Source organism: Clarias gariepinus, chromosome 26, assembly GCF_024256425.1.
Source record: "Clarias gariepinus isolate MV-2021 ecotype Netherlands chromosome 26, CGAR_prim_01v2, whole genome shotgun sequence".
Lineage (NCBI taxonomy): Eukaryota > Metazoa > Chordata > Actinopteri > Siluriformes > Clariidae > Clarias > Clarias gariepinus.
The window spans coordinates 7,808,279-7,822,249 of NC_071125.1; the positions used below are offsets into that span (position 1 = coordinate 7,808,279).

The window sequence follows — 13,971 nt, forward strand, 5'->3', positions numbered from 1 at the left end:
GGAAGAAGTGTGATTTCAGTGACTTAAACGATTGCGGGTGCGGCATGGGTTGGTTTGAGTATTTCGTAACACTCCATCTTTTTAAACTGTAGAGACTGTTATGTGTGAGAGCAGCAGAAATCCTTAAACCAGTCCAACTGGAGTCACAGAGAGTGTACATTCGGGGTACAACGAATAATCAGCTTAGTCGACTGAAATCAAGGACCAAAATAGTTGGAAATGAATTTAATTGTCGATTAGTTGGTGCAATCATGCAAACTCTAACTGAATTATTCTACAAAAACGGTGCCGTCACTTAGATCTGCTCTTGCCAAAAATGTTAAATTTAACATAACAGACACATTACTTGTTTGTGTTCAAAAAATATACAGTAGTATGTACTTTTGATCATGGAATTTTTTTTTACTTTAATAATGTTAAAAACATTTTTTAAAGGCCAAGTTTGAGGTTCCAAGTTTAGTCAATGTAAAAGCGGGCGCATATTTTAAAACACACTTTTTTTTTTTCAAAAAGGAAAATTTCCTAATAAGAAATCATGGAAACTCAGATTAATTGTAAAAATAATTAATACAAAATATAAAGTAAAAATAAAACAAATTACCCTGCACTTTACCTTTGAAAAAATAAAAATAAAAAAGAGATAAGTGTTTCCATTTATGTGCGCAGTGTTTGTGTATGTGTGTGAAGCTAAAGTAAGAGGAGAGGAGGAATTAGACCCCCCCTCTCCCTCTTCATGTCTTACACAGTAACCCTTCTTACGTAACGCTGTACACACGCATGCAAACACAAAATAAAAAATGTTTCACACACACATGGTCACAGTGTTATAATAAACAGTACACACGTGCACGGATGTTGATTATACCAGTAAGACACAAGCACTAAGACTGAGCAGGGACGATGATTACCCACAATTCCGCAACGCAAGAGAGAGAAAAATCATTGGCTCAGGTGTGATCACGTGACGCTCGGCGTCAAAACAAGAAGCGCATGCGTGATACATGATACTCGGTAATCGTAAACCAAGACTTGTTTGTTTTTCAAGTTGAAATTTATTCAAAATCTTTGCTTGTCTTGCAGAACACTTACAAACTGCTTTACTAGTAATCCGAGGTTCCACTGTAGTTACGATTTTTCTCTAAATTGTCATTGGTGTTATCAAGAACAGAAGCAACAACAGTTATTAAAAATATAAAAAAATAAAAATGCTTTTAGCTCTACTTTTTTGTGAAATCATAAAGTTTAAAAGTATACATACTCATGTTATTGCTATTAAATAAGTTGTGTGAAAAAATAAATAGATTTTTGGAGATTATTATGACCCAAATTCTACCTTTCTTGTACAATGCTGATAGATATCATAATAAAAATTACTGTTTACTATAGTGATACTGTATCTACTGTATATATTACTATAGTTACAGCGGGATGGCAATACCTTTACAACAAAAAAGTTTCAACTTAGACGCTGCTATAATAATAATGTTTAAAAAAAGGATCAGTGGGGGTGTGGTCAAAGACGCGAGAATGACGTAAATAGAAAATGACACACCTGAAGTGATTATGGCAAATTATTATTATTTTATTTTTTTAATTGAACAAAACTGAAACAAAATATAACAGGGCACTCATCGTCTATACCGCTTAATCCTGTATTCAGGGGCGCGGTTGGCCTGGAGCCTAGCCCAGGAGACTTATAGGGGACGAAGCTGGGTAAACCCTGGACAGGGTGCCAATCCATCACAGGACACACACACACTTGTAATAAACGATTCCTTTTCGAATAAACCAAGGTCTCTTATTATTCCAGCAAATTTCTTGACTTTTTTACCTTTCAGATACTCCAAAGATGGAAAATAATTACAAATATTTTTTTAAGACTAATAATAAAGTTTAGTATTTATACATTTGTATTTATGAATGAAAACTTTGCCTAAAATCAACATTATATGAATGAAAAATGTATTCTTATTATCATTTTCACATAATAGCAGAATTCAGCAGAATTCCAAACATAATATGGTTTCTACCAAAAGTGGTTAGTGATTATATCCTTGGCTCCAACCAATGAGACATATTTTCCCAAAGGATACCTAAATACACACAAGAAAAGAAAAGGTGATTAGTTGTCTCAATGTCAACTTTACAAAAAAAATACAAGTATTTTGCTTAAAATTAAACCGGTGGCTTAAAAACTCAGATGACTAGATGATAAATACCATTAAATATTTTGAAGTGGGTTTCCTTTGTTTTAGGAGCCCCTGGAAAGCCAATATAGCTTGTAAGATATTGTTATGATATAACGATGTCAGATATATTATAATATTAAAACAAGACCAGATTATTTGGTTGGGAAGCGTTGCTTTGAGGTTGTTACCATTAAAGAGCAGTGACGGTAGATCACATGACCCACCTGACATGTTGGCAAAGCTTTTTTGTACAAGGTTTATAAAAACTTTTTGAAATGGCCTTAAAGACATGTTCAAATTGCTTATGTTCACAGTGTAAGTTGTATTTGGAACAGAAACCACTGAATGAAAACAAGCTCCCATCCTCATTCATTAAGTAATGAACTGACCACACACCTTTTTCAAGCCAATCAAGAAAGCACAGAGATTTATATTTGAATAGAATAAATCAACTGAATCTATTTAATAGTAGCCTGGAAAACTGTGAAATCGCATCTTAATGGAAAATCAATTTCACCCATTTTTTTAAACAACCCTCTAGGAACGAAAAAGTAATTTTTTTATTTGTTACAAAATGCTTTAGCCATTTAAATTTTAACATACCATTTATACAAGAAAAGGGAGTGTAATCCACAATTTTCATAAACTTGTACAAGCTTTCCTGATATAATGCACGTTTTTTCCATATGAAGTTGAAATTTATTTAGTTAATTGTCTTATTGGCTCTATTAGAAATAGAAAGGCAAGATGCTGCATAGATGCATCTAGGCAGACTTTCCATTTTAGTTCATTAAATAATAAAAAAAATTGATAAATCTCTTTGCATCCATACCTCAAGTCTATTTTTGCATTCATTCCATCTGTCCCAGACATTTAGTTTTCCCATCCTGATCTCATCCTTAGAAATGTGAAGGCCTAAATATTTAACATTTTATTTAGTTGGAATATTATGTGCACATATTATGTGAAAATGACATTTGTGTATGGTAATAATTTCCTGATGCCAAAAATATTTTAAATAGTTACGTTTTTTAATATCAAGTTTTAAGCCTGAAAATTTGAAAAAATAATTAACTCTCTTAATTGCTTTAGAGATCTGTTCAATTTATTATAATTCTTTTGAAATAATGTTGTATCATCATCTAACTGACTAATCACAATTTCCGGACCGAACCTGTTTCATTTTTTAATTGTTGATAAGGTGGGCCAACATCTTGGTAGCCAAAATAAATAGTGAAACGGAGATTCGGCAGCCTCGTAAGTACCTGTTGGTGGGGCCGCGTCTCTCTCTCTCTCTCTGCTCTCCTCTTTATTAACTGACATTAACTGGCCACATCCTCATCAGGTGTGCGTCATTTCCCCATTTACGTGGATCTCGCGCACTTCACAGAGCGTTAATAGGCCACGGCCCCAACACTTAACTGCCATGCTAAATTTTAACTGCTGCTACTTTGCTAATCCTTGGTTATAGTTTGAAACTTGCTTTACACACACTTCAACAATATATGTATAAAATTGTATTACAAAATATATATATATAGACAATTCAATTTCTTCCCGTTGTGCAGCCAGTGTAAGTGTTTTTTTCTATGGTACACCACATCCTTTAGTGTACGGATTGCACAGTCATACCCTTTCTACGGTACACCACATCCTCTGGCATTTTCCTTGGCGCTGTTCTGACGGTCACATGACAGCATCAACGATGAGGCGACTACTGATATCTTAAGAGGAAACATAATACAACACACTGCTGGCATAAATCAATTCAAGTTTTTTATTTATTTATTTATTTTTTTTAAAAGGGCCTAGATAACTGTTGAATTGTGTATATATATATTTGGACCCTTTATTTCTTTATATTTGGCTCCCAAAGAGCCATGATTTCTTATGCAGGTTTTAATGTAGTCTTAATAAATAGTTCTCCAAGTACTTTAAGTTCTGCCTCTCATTCTCAGTCCAGTTCCTGTACCTGATCAGTTTCACAGGAAAGCGTTTTGTTTTTTTAAGTCACACAGTGACCTATGAATCATTCAAGCATAAAACAACATCCAACTTAAGGCATGAATCAGTAAGAAACAGGTGCAGGTGATGACGGATGATCAGGGGAATGATTACTTCCCCCTTTTTTTTTTTTAATACATCATTTAATTTAATTTAGTTGGGTAAGACTTTTGAACAAATACTGTATGTGTGTACATCACACAAATTTCAGATACTTTGTATCAGATTTGAGTTTATTGTCTATTGAATATAAAATTATATTCTCTCCTTTATGACTAACAATAACTGGAACAATGGGATTCTTCTTGCTGCATTAAAAGCATATCTGTGGTGTGTGTCATGAACTAGTAACACAATAGGATTGTAATTCCCTTCCTTTATGACAAAAAAAAAAAGTTGCAGATTCAGAGTTTGAGTTTTGTGGCAGTGTTCCCACCCATTATATATATATATTTTTAAACATGCTACTATTAAATGAGAAAAATATTAACAAAATATGACTGAGCGTTGTGATGGCCGTGTTTAATTATTTTCCAGATTATTTTTCTTAAATCATGCCAGTTAATTTATTTAGTTCATTTATTTATTTACCAACATGCTAAACCATTTAATGGTTAAGGTTACATTTAACACTTTGGAATGTCCATGAGACACTGGTTAATCAGACAAGCACACTTTGACCCATTACAGAGGAAGTCTCCTGTTATGTCTCCCATGGTGAAAAACTTGCTTTTACAAAACATTGACACTGAAGACCAAAAATGTTCCAGAAACATTATATTCACATCTTCTTACAGAAGGCATCAACATTTCAACAATAACACATTTTACTTTGGTAAAAAAAAAAAAAAAAACTAAACTAAAAACAATTATAATAAATCAATGTTTTGTTGCATTACATGCCATGAGCCCCAATGAGCTGTTGCTATATAAACAATATCGAATTACAATAAGCACACTAATATGAACTTACTAGTCTTGCTTCTGGCACAATTATCAGAGGTGCTGTTATAAAAAAAATAAACAGCTTCTGACCAATCAGATTTGAGAATTATAATAGTTATAAAAATATCACACAAACACTATGTATGACTGATGCATTCAGGTGTTTTTTTTAATTCACACACTGGTAAATATTACAAAACATGGTGCCTTTTGCAAAGTGCTTGTAAGGCAAAAAAGAGACCATTGAACAGGATGTTTAGGTTTAAAGCACATAAACCCACACACACACACACACACAGTAATACATACATTTGGAGTAAAGAGTTAACTATGTTGTAGGAAATGTTCCCTTGTACTTCACTGCATAGTTATGGATAAAAAAGTCAAAGGACCTTCACTCACTCATACACACACACACAACTAAACTTTGTACCTTAAAGACTTTAACAAAATTGCTCGTTCTTGAGCACAAAAAAAAAGATAAAAATGTGCAATGTTTTCACCTAAAACATTTAGGGCCAGTTATTTAAGGACACTGGACATACTGCTAACGAGAAAGAAGCAATTAAAGGCTCATGTATCCCTACTAACACTGACTCAAGAGGTAATGTTCAAGTCTCGGCACATAACGAACAAGTGCTCAAGGAAAGGCATCCGTTGCTAGGAAACCACTACAGGTGTCATCCCTGTTCCACCCTAAGAGGTGTGCAACTATGCTCCTGGAGTGCTACCCTTCAACAGAAATTAAACGCCACCCAAAGAGCCGTCACGCCCAAATCAATTTCCTGCCAATCTGTTCAGGTGCGCTTGAATTTTAAAGATAGGTGTGTTTAAATTAAGGGTAGAGCACCAGGAGCTCACTCGCCCTAAGAAATCCTCACATTGTCATATTGCATTACAGTAGTGTTGAGCTGCCCAACCCTGTTTCTGCTGAACTAAAACTTTGGCAGTATGAAAGGACTACCTAATAAACCTGGCTCAAATATTTAGAAATACAAAAAAGTCTCAATGGGGAAAAAATAACGGACAGGTTAATTTTTTTGTGTCTGTAGAACTAAGAACCTCTGAACTTACACATTTTGTTATGGTAATATAATCATTATGTGAACACAAGTTTGTGAGAACATTTAAACATTTCCTCAGTCTCAGAAAAACAACAGGTTCAATAGGTATCAGACTCTGAAACAAGTTGCCCGTCAAAAATTTGGGTACATCTAGATTATTCCAATGCAAATTTTAAGGACATTTAAACAATTTACACAATGAGTAGTTCAATATTCAATTAATGTTAATGTATAAATAATAATAAGACGGGATGTCCCAAAACTTTTGACAGGCCATGCAGCAAAAATTCCCACGGTGAAACTGATTGTAATGAGGAAAACCTGTATATTTACCATTAATGTAATGACTGATGCATTGATTAGTACATCGGTAGACAGTTCAACTATGAAATCCCACAACCAGTTCTCATGGTCAAATGTGCAGTACCTTCCATAAAACATGGACACATGCAAGTACACACACACATACTCACTAATGTGTGCAGGTGCACATCATACAAATGATCTCATAAGCACATGGCAGCGTTTCCTTCACTTGCTTTCGTGTATGTTTCACAGGACATAGAAGACGATTATTGTGACATGACAAGCATCCATACACAAATGAAAACACAGTTTAGCTCTCTCCCTCTCTTTCACACACACACACACACACACACACACACACACACACACACGCACGCACGCACGCCTAAAAATTAATAACATTCCTATTCTTCGCAATCTTTGAAACACAGCAAAAAACTCATAAAAGCTCTTTGTAATGAAATTAAATTAACTTACAAAGTTAAAAAGCTGTAAATGAAAATGTCAGACTGCTACAAACAGAAGAATACTGAGGCAAAATAAAACACGTTGCTTCTTTAGAACCAGCCAGCAGCATAAGGTTACCATCAAATTATTTTAGCATTAAAAAAGACATACTAAGCTTATTTCCCTGTACACCGCTCTCTGTCCTTGTCACCTAGTGTTCTAGCAATTAACTTAAACCCAGAAAGTACCTAAAGCAGAACAAGCCACCATGCAGAATACCTGATACTCCCTTCAGAGGGACAGCAGCCATACATCTATCTGACGCCCTCTGCTGGACAACACAGTGTCTACTGGAATGTTTACATATCTAAGCCACTATATGGTTCACTTCTTTGATTTTCTTATCCATCATGCCCTACCCTCTCTGTCTACCTCTCTTTCCTTTGTTCTAAAGGTCCAGTTATGCAGTACAGCACTGGGGTTATTTTAGGACACTCCTCCCAATGGATTTCACCTCCAGTCCAAAGAAGGTTTACCCTTGCCATTGGTTTGTGCTTTAGCAGTAACTGCGAGTTTGACCCTCTGTGTGAATGGACCAGTTGGGACCAGACAGACTGCCCTGCCGGTTCAAGTCCCTCTGGCTCCGGAGTCCCGGTGGACGAAGAGCAGGATCCAGAATCACATCCCTCCTGGGAGCACTGGGATAAGGGGGAAGCACCGGACCTGCCTGGTACTGGTACTGGTTATATGGATTAACTTCCATCTGAGCCCCATATCCTCTTGGTGTGCTTAATGCCAGGGGTGAGAAGGCCACCAAAGGAGGGGTAGAGGAATGGGGTGTGTCTGGGTGAGCCTGAAGAATATGACTGCTGGAATCCTGACACTGAGGTCTTGTTGGGTATGGGTTCTGTGTTGTGCTTTCACCCTGGTGGGTCGGAATAAACTCTTGGCTTCGGTAAAACTTAAGAACTTGGTCGCCAGATGGCATAACATCAAAAGCTTGTCTGTACTGGCCACTGGAAGAACGTCGCATGGGATCTTGGCGTTGAAAAGGTCCTGAACCTTCTCGTGGCATACCTTGGCTCTCAAAATGACTCCTAGAGGATGCTGGGGTGTAGGCAGGTGGTGGGCGCTTATGATGTTGGCTGGGGTATGGGTTAGGGGGGTACTCAAAATGGGGAGAGGAAGACGCAGAGGATGAAGTAGCCACACTAAGACCCTCTTTTTCGTCCTCTGCAAGCTTCTCAATCAGCAACGAAGCAATGTCCTTGCCCGTCAGGGCCTGAATGGGTTCTGAACTTGAGCTCTGTGGGTCAGAGTGGCTGCGAAAGTGCGTCGTTTCAGAGACTGGGGTCATCACCAAAGCCTTGGAATCTGAGTCACCATCGTTTTGGACAGGACTTTCAAAACTAGCTGTTGGACACTCTTGATCTAGAGCTTTCTCTGGAGACTGCTGCTCAGTCTCTGTAGGTGGCTCAGGAGGACACGCGACAGGTTCTGCCCCTTGCTGGGCATCTCCATCCAGGTCTGTTGTGGCCCAAGTCTTTGTATTCATTCCAGTACCTGGAGGGCTGGTGAAAGGATAGTTCACATAAATGGGTTCATCTTTGGAAGGTGGGTTATATGCTTGTATTGGGGAGGTCTGGGATGAATAGGTTTGATGTGATTTTGAAATTGATGGCTGAAGATGGCTTAGTTGTCCCTCCTCATGTCCAGAAGTCTCAAAATAACGATAACACACTTTCCCATTTTCAAAGTACGGATGTAGCTGAGAGGCAGTAAGATTGGAGGAAGGTGAACGCACGGAACAGTGTAAGCTACGCTGATGCACAGACAGAGGCACGAGACCTCCTGAGGAGCTGAAGCTAGTTGCGGCAGGAATGGGGTGCAGCTCACTGCGAGTCAACCTGACAGAGGAGGAGGTCTGACGCTGCAGCCGAGGGTGATTACGAGGACCTGGTGGGTTGTTTTGAGAATGACGGTGAGAATGAGAGAAGGAGGAGGAGTGAGAATGAGCTGCAGTCCAGGCACGTGTGGCCTCAGAGGACCAAAGCTGAGAAGCTCTGGCAGATCCTGGCACTTGTGAGTATGGGGGTGGGGGATGACCCCTAGATTGGGGCCTTTGATTGGCTGGCTCTGAAAGCCGGTAGTTGCCATCCACATCTAACCTCATGTTCTGGTAGCTATGCTGGGAGTAGCTAGATGGATGATCAGGTGTACTTATCTCATAGTATAAATTCTCCATGTTGGAGGGATCTTCACAAGATGAGAATGCAGGTCGGATATGAGAGGGCTGGGCCTGCTGTTGCATGAGAGGTTGAGGACTTGTCACAGCCTGTGCTGCCTGGTTGACCAGTCTGGCCGCATGGTAGCGCGACAGTGCATCTGATGTGTTGCTTATGCGCTCAGAAAAAGCTCTCGAAAGTGGTGGGTTGCCTTGAGCCGGCCCCACCATGCGTCGGATGCGACCAGCATCTAGGGAGCGACGTGTGAAGTCATGTCGATCGGTTTTTGAGATCGGGGGCCTTAGTGGAGCAGAGTCCAGTGGCCTGGGGGGCACTTTGGGGCGTGTAGGCTGAAAGGCTTGTATGTGTGCCAAGGGGGAGCTCTCAGACCTGGAATGCAGGAGCTGGGAATGGGCCTGGTTGGGAGATTTGGACTCTGTGCCTGACATCTGTTGCTGAAGGTGTGGAGCAGAGAACTGCCGGCCATACGCTGGGGGTTTCCTCTGTGAGAGAACCTCGCTAGCAGCAGGTGAAATGGATTTAGGAGTCTGATTTGGAGGTGGAGGAAGCTGTGGCTTCTGGTTGTAAATTGGGCTTGGGGTTTTCTCATTGTCCCCAGAAGAACTCCCAGCAGACAGCTCACTGTTAGATGTTCCAGAGTCAGAAACCGTGCCATCGGAGGAGAGCGTACCCGTGTCCTAAAAAGCAGAAAAGCAATACACTGATATGTGTGTGTAAAAGAGCTGCATGCACATAAAGTACTAGGGTATACATAGTAGAACCATATAAATATAGATGTATTAACATATGCAACAACAAGACAAACAGAAGAAAACAAAGCAAAAACCTGAATAAAACATTAGAATGCTACTAATGATGCACGGGTCGGGTTCTTTTCCCGCGGGTCACGCTTTTATGAAATTATTTAGCCCACCCCAGCCCACCCCGCACCAGTGTATTTATTTTTACAACCCGCCCCGCCCTTGCGACCATTGTAATTAAAATGAAAACAGCCTTTATTTGAGCCTGAAAGTGCTTGAAAACATCGCTATCGATAAATCAGGTCATATTAATAACAAGATAATGATACACATTTTAAACATTTACAAAGCAGCGTTTGTAATCTAGGCTAAACATTTTTTTATTTTAGATTTGTATAGGGCTGGCCTACAGTTTACAGCCTACGCTAAATAACCACTGACATTTTTTTTTCATTTATCACACGGAAATGTTCACTTAGCGTTTTTACGTTCGTTTTTTACGTTACCTTTTTTTTTCTTTTAACTATGTAAATTCCACACCCACCCACCCACACACACACCTGGCCTGGAGGTGATCTTTGCTCCTCTTCCTCCTCCTGTGTCAAGTCTGTAGTCTTTTCTGGAGCGCTAACTTCACCTTCCCCCTCGGACATCCACACAGACAGGGGACGCACAGTAGAGTACAGCTGATCTGGATCTGATGAGAGCACAGCTCCTGCATCAGCGGACAGGGACCTCTGGAAACGGGTGTCGCCGTCAGGGGGACTCTCAGCCTGGCGGGGACGATAGGGAGGAGAGGCACCTTGCCGAAGAGCTTTGTTGGCACTTTCTGTCAGTGCCAGAGCCATGAGGCGTGCTGGGTTTTTAGGAGGTGGAGGTGGTGGCTTTTGGGAAGGCAGGGGAGCACCATTAGGACCGATAATACCTGAGAGAGAATAGGGTTGCACATACAGAGCATGGCAGGTAAGAATACAACGATATTAAAAAGCAGTACTACTACTCACAAAATATTATATAATATACAAGGTCTCCCAAAAATATTTACATAATTTCGTAATCTAACAACATAGCCAATTCTCATTTAAATTATCCAAAATGTTAACGACGTGTTAAAACTAATTAAGTTTAATGTTTTACACTTTTTCTTTTAGTGATAATGACATTGTGCTGATGAAATGGCCACCATATTCACCTGACTTGACCTTGTAATTTTTTTTTTTTTTTTTTATGGGGCCAACCTTGTTGGATTTAGGCAAAAATATGGATGATAAAAAATTCATCTGCTTTGGAAAGGAAATAATATTGTACTCCACACAATGATTGTAGACCTTAAACAATAAGCTTAGACGTAAACTTAAATAAAAATACCTACATCATCCACGTCTGAAGACTAGATATAAGGCAAATTAATGTATACTTACTGGGGCCTCTTAGCTTAACCTCATGGCCAAACTTGCTGCTTAGCTCCTGTTGGCAGCTCTCTGTAAGCTGGAAGTCACAAGACTTCAATAGCATCGAGATCATTTGGGGTGGCTGGGAGGGAGCACCACCTGGCATGCTGGATTGTAATTCCCCAGCACGCCCCCCAATCATTTCCAGCACCTAAAAATTAATGAATCATTGCTATTACCACTGCATAAACATGTACATATATAAGCAATACATAAGAAAATATTTGCTTTATGGTAAATATAAAGCTTATATAGTTCAAATAATATCAAACGTAGCACATTTGAATAAAAACAATCTCGTTAACACAATATGCTACGAGTAAAATTCACCTTGGCAGGTACACTGATGGCAATGGGGTCCGATATGTCCAGTGGAGGTGACTTAGGCGCTTTTGGTGAAAGGGCATGTACCATCTTTTTGGTAAATGAGCGCCTTTCCTGTGGAGGTTGAGTGGACGGTACAGGAGGTGCTGTGGCAGAGGGCTGGCTCTGAGAAGGACTAAGGTTGGGATCTCCAGCCTGGGTGCTGCTGGAGGCAGGGGTATTAAGCGCAGGAGGTCTATGCTGACAGAACACTTGCTGGCTTGGTGCGGCTGCTGCCAAAATCAGACTCCTACGTGCTGCTGCTTCTGATTGGTTAAGCACAGAGTCTGGATCTTCCGTGACTGAACGCTGACTTCCAGAACGGGCATGCCCTTGACGACTTAGACAACGGTAGGGAGGAGGAGTGGCCGCAGACGGGGATTCCCTATCACCAGGGGCAACGGGGCCGGTGCTCCCGATTCCAAACGGCCCCTCATCCGGGAAGGTAGGGCTAAAGTCAGGGACATCCTCAGCCATCCAGGACGTGGGAGGTTCCTGTGAGAAATCGGGCAGCATGTAGACGCCCTCCTCGTCATCTTCATCATCTTCCTCGTCATTTGCATCTCGGGTTTCGTCAGGCAGCAAACTGTCATAGGAGCGGCTGGGTGGGATCTGCGAAGTAACTGGCTGAGCCAGGAGCTGAGGGTCCATGGAAGCAGCCAGAGAGAGGCCATCACTGCTCGAGCGAGGTCTTCGTAAACGCTGCAACTTTCCCTGACCTGAGCATAAGAGACAGAGGTTTACTCTTCAAATAACTCTTCAAATATAAAGTTTTAGACGTTAACAAACTTAGATAACATGAATGAATCAGTTCAGGTGCATTAATGCATTTTCAGCAAAATAATCTCTGTAAATATGCTTCATCCTATGAGATGTTTTCTTCTTACCTGCGCCACTGTGTTGGGAAGAAAGAGACTCCTCGCTCTTAGCTGACCTCAATGTGACGCTGTCCACCCTACAACCTAAAGCATGGCACAACCACAAACATTGTCACATTAACGATGAGCCTTCCAACACTGATACGTCAACATATTATCCTGCACACGTTATGAACAAATATTTATGCGCTCCCAATCCTAAAGGTTGTCATTTACCAACTGGCTCTCAGGGAGTTTTTCCTTGCCACTGTCGCCCTCGGCTTGCTCACCAGGGACAAACTGACCATTTTGATTCATAAAAATTCACATTTCATACAAACTTAAATAATTCTTTTGACTGTGTAAAGCTGCTTTGCGGCAATGAAAATTGCTAAAAATTGAATTGAATTTAACCAAAGCATGCTTGGTGGAGTACTTTTTTTCTGTAGTTTTTTTATTTTATTTTTTTACAGTTTTTCATACACACATTCGCATAAAATTAAAGCCCCATTTCCAGAAATTTAAAACTGAGTTGGTGGTATTTATACTTCTGGTATAGAAGAACTTCTAAAGTTCTTCTTCACTGAGTTTAGGCTGTAGTTTTCACTTCAGCCATTTGAATTTTGGTTAATTTAAAGAACAATCTAAAACGTTCTGAATACTGATCCTTACGAACTATCCCAAGTAATTCAGACTTTTTTCTTTACCTGCGTGAGAGGTGGAGGGCTGGAATAGTGAGGTGATCCGGATGGGCTTGCGGCGACCTGAACCTGCAGGCTTCCCAATAGCAAAGAACGTCTTCCAGCTACCTCCGGCTGCCTTCCGTGCCTTTGGCCCTCGTTTCCTTCTGAACATGTTGTAAAAGTGTAGTACATGTTGTAGTACTGTAGTAGTGGTATAATAAATAGCAAATATGGTTTATTGTGGTTCAGAGACTTGACAGCTTCACCTGTGAGTAGGGAGGTCCAGAACAGTGTGGTAGCGATCCTGTAGGGGGTGCGAAGATCCTTGAAGGAGTAGAGGAGCCTGGGAGCGAGCCTGAGCTTCCTCCAAAGACAGCAGCCTAGTGGATACAAAAGACTTCGGCCTGGTCAGGGATTGCCGAGCTGGAAAGAAACAGACAGGAGTGGAAGTCAGATCTGGCCCAAATAGAGAATGAGAAGGCGATGACCTGAAGAGCAACAGCTGCGACGGCACTGATTTCATTCTTAAAAGGAAAAGATAGGAAAGCGTAAGAAAGTCAAGGACACATCAAGATGATCACATCCTGATCTCGTACAACTGCACAAAAGCTTTTATAGAGTTCTTCAAAATAGTAGTGAGCAGACACACAAAACCAGGGTTGCCTGACCTGGATGC

The 13,971-nt window shown here is 40.3% G+C and overlaps 1 protein-coding gene across 8 annotated transcripts in view; it reads right to left on the minus strand.

Annotated features, from left to right (window-relative positions):
* Positions 1–5,282: 5,282 nt before the first annotated feature.
* Positions 5,283–13,971, minus strand: part of arhgap33 (Rho GTPase activating protein 33) — a 65,728-nt gene continuing 57,039 nt past the window's right edge. For all 8 annotated transcript variants that reach the window (XM_053487466.1, XM_053487465.1, XM_053487468.1 and 5 more), the window contains 7 exons: positions 13,562–13,718; positions 13,320–13,459; positions 12,643–12,717; positions 11,723–12,474; positions 11,363–11,543; positions 10,502–10,866; positions 5,283–9,878 (listed from right to left, as the gene is read on the minus strand). In XM_053487466.1, coding sequence (XP_053343441.1) covers positions 7,512–9,878; positions 10,502–10,866; positions 11,363–11,543; positions 11,723–12,474; positions 12,643–12,717; positions 13,320–13,459; positions 13,562–13,718 — 4,037 coding nt within the window. In that variant the 3' untranslated portion in view covers positions 5,283–7,511. The remainder of the gene's footprint in view (positions 9,879–10,501; positions 10,867–11,362; positions 11,544–11,722; positions 12,475–12,642; positions 12,718–13,319; positions 13,460–13,561; positions 13,719–13,971) is intronic.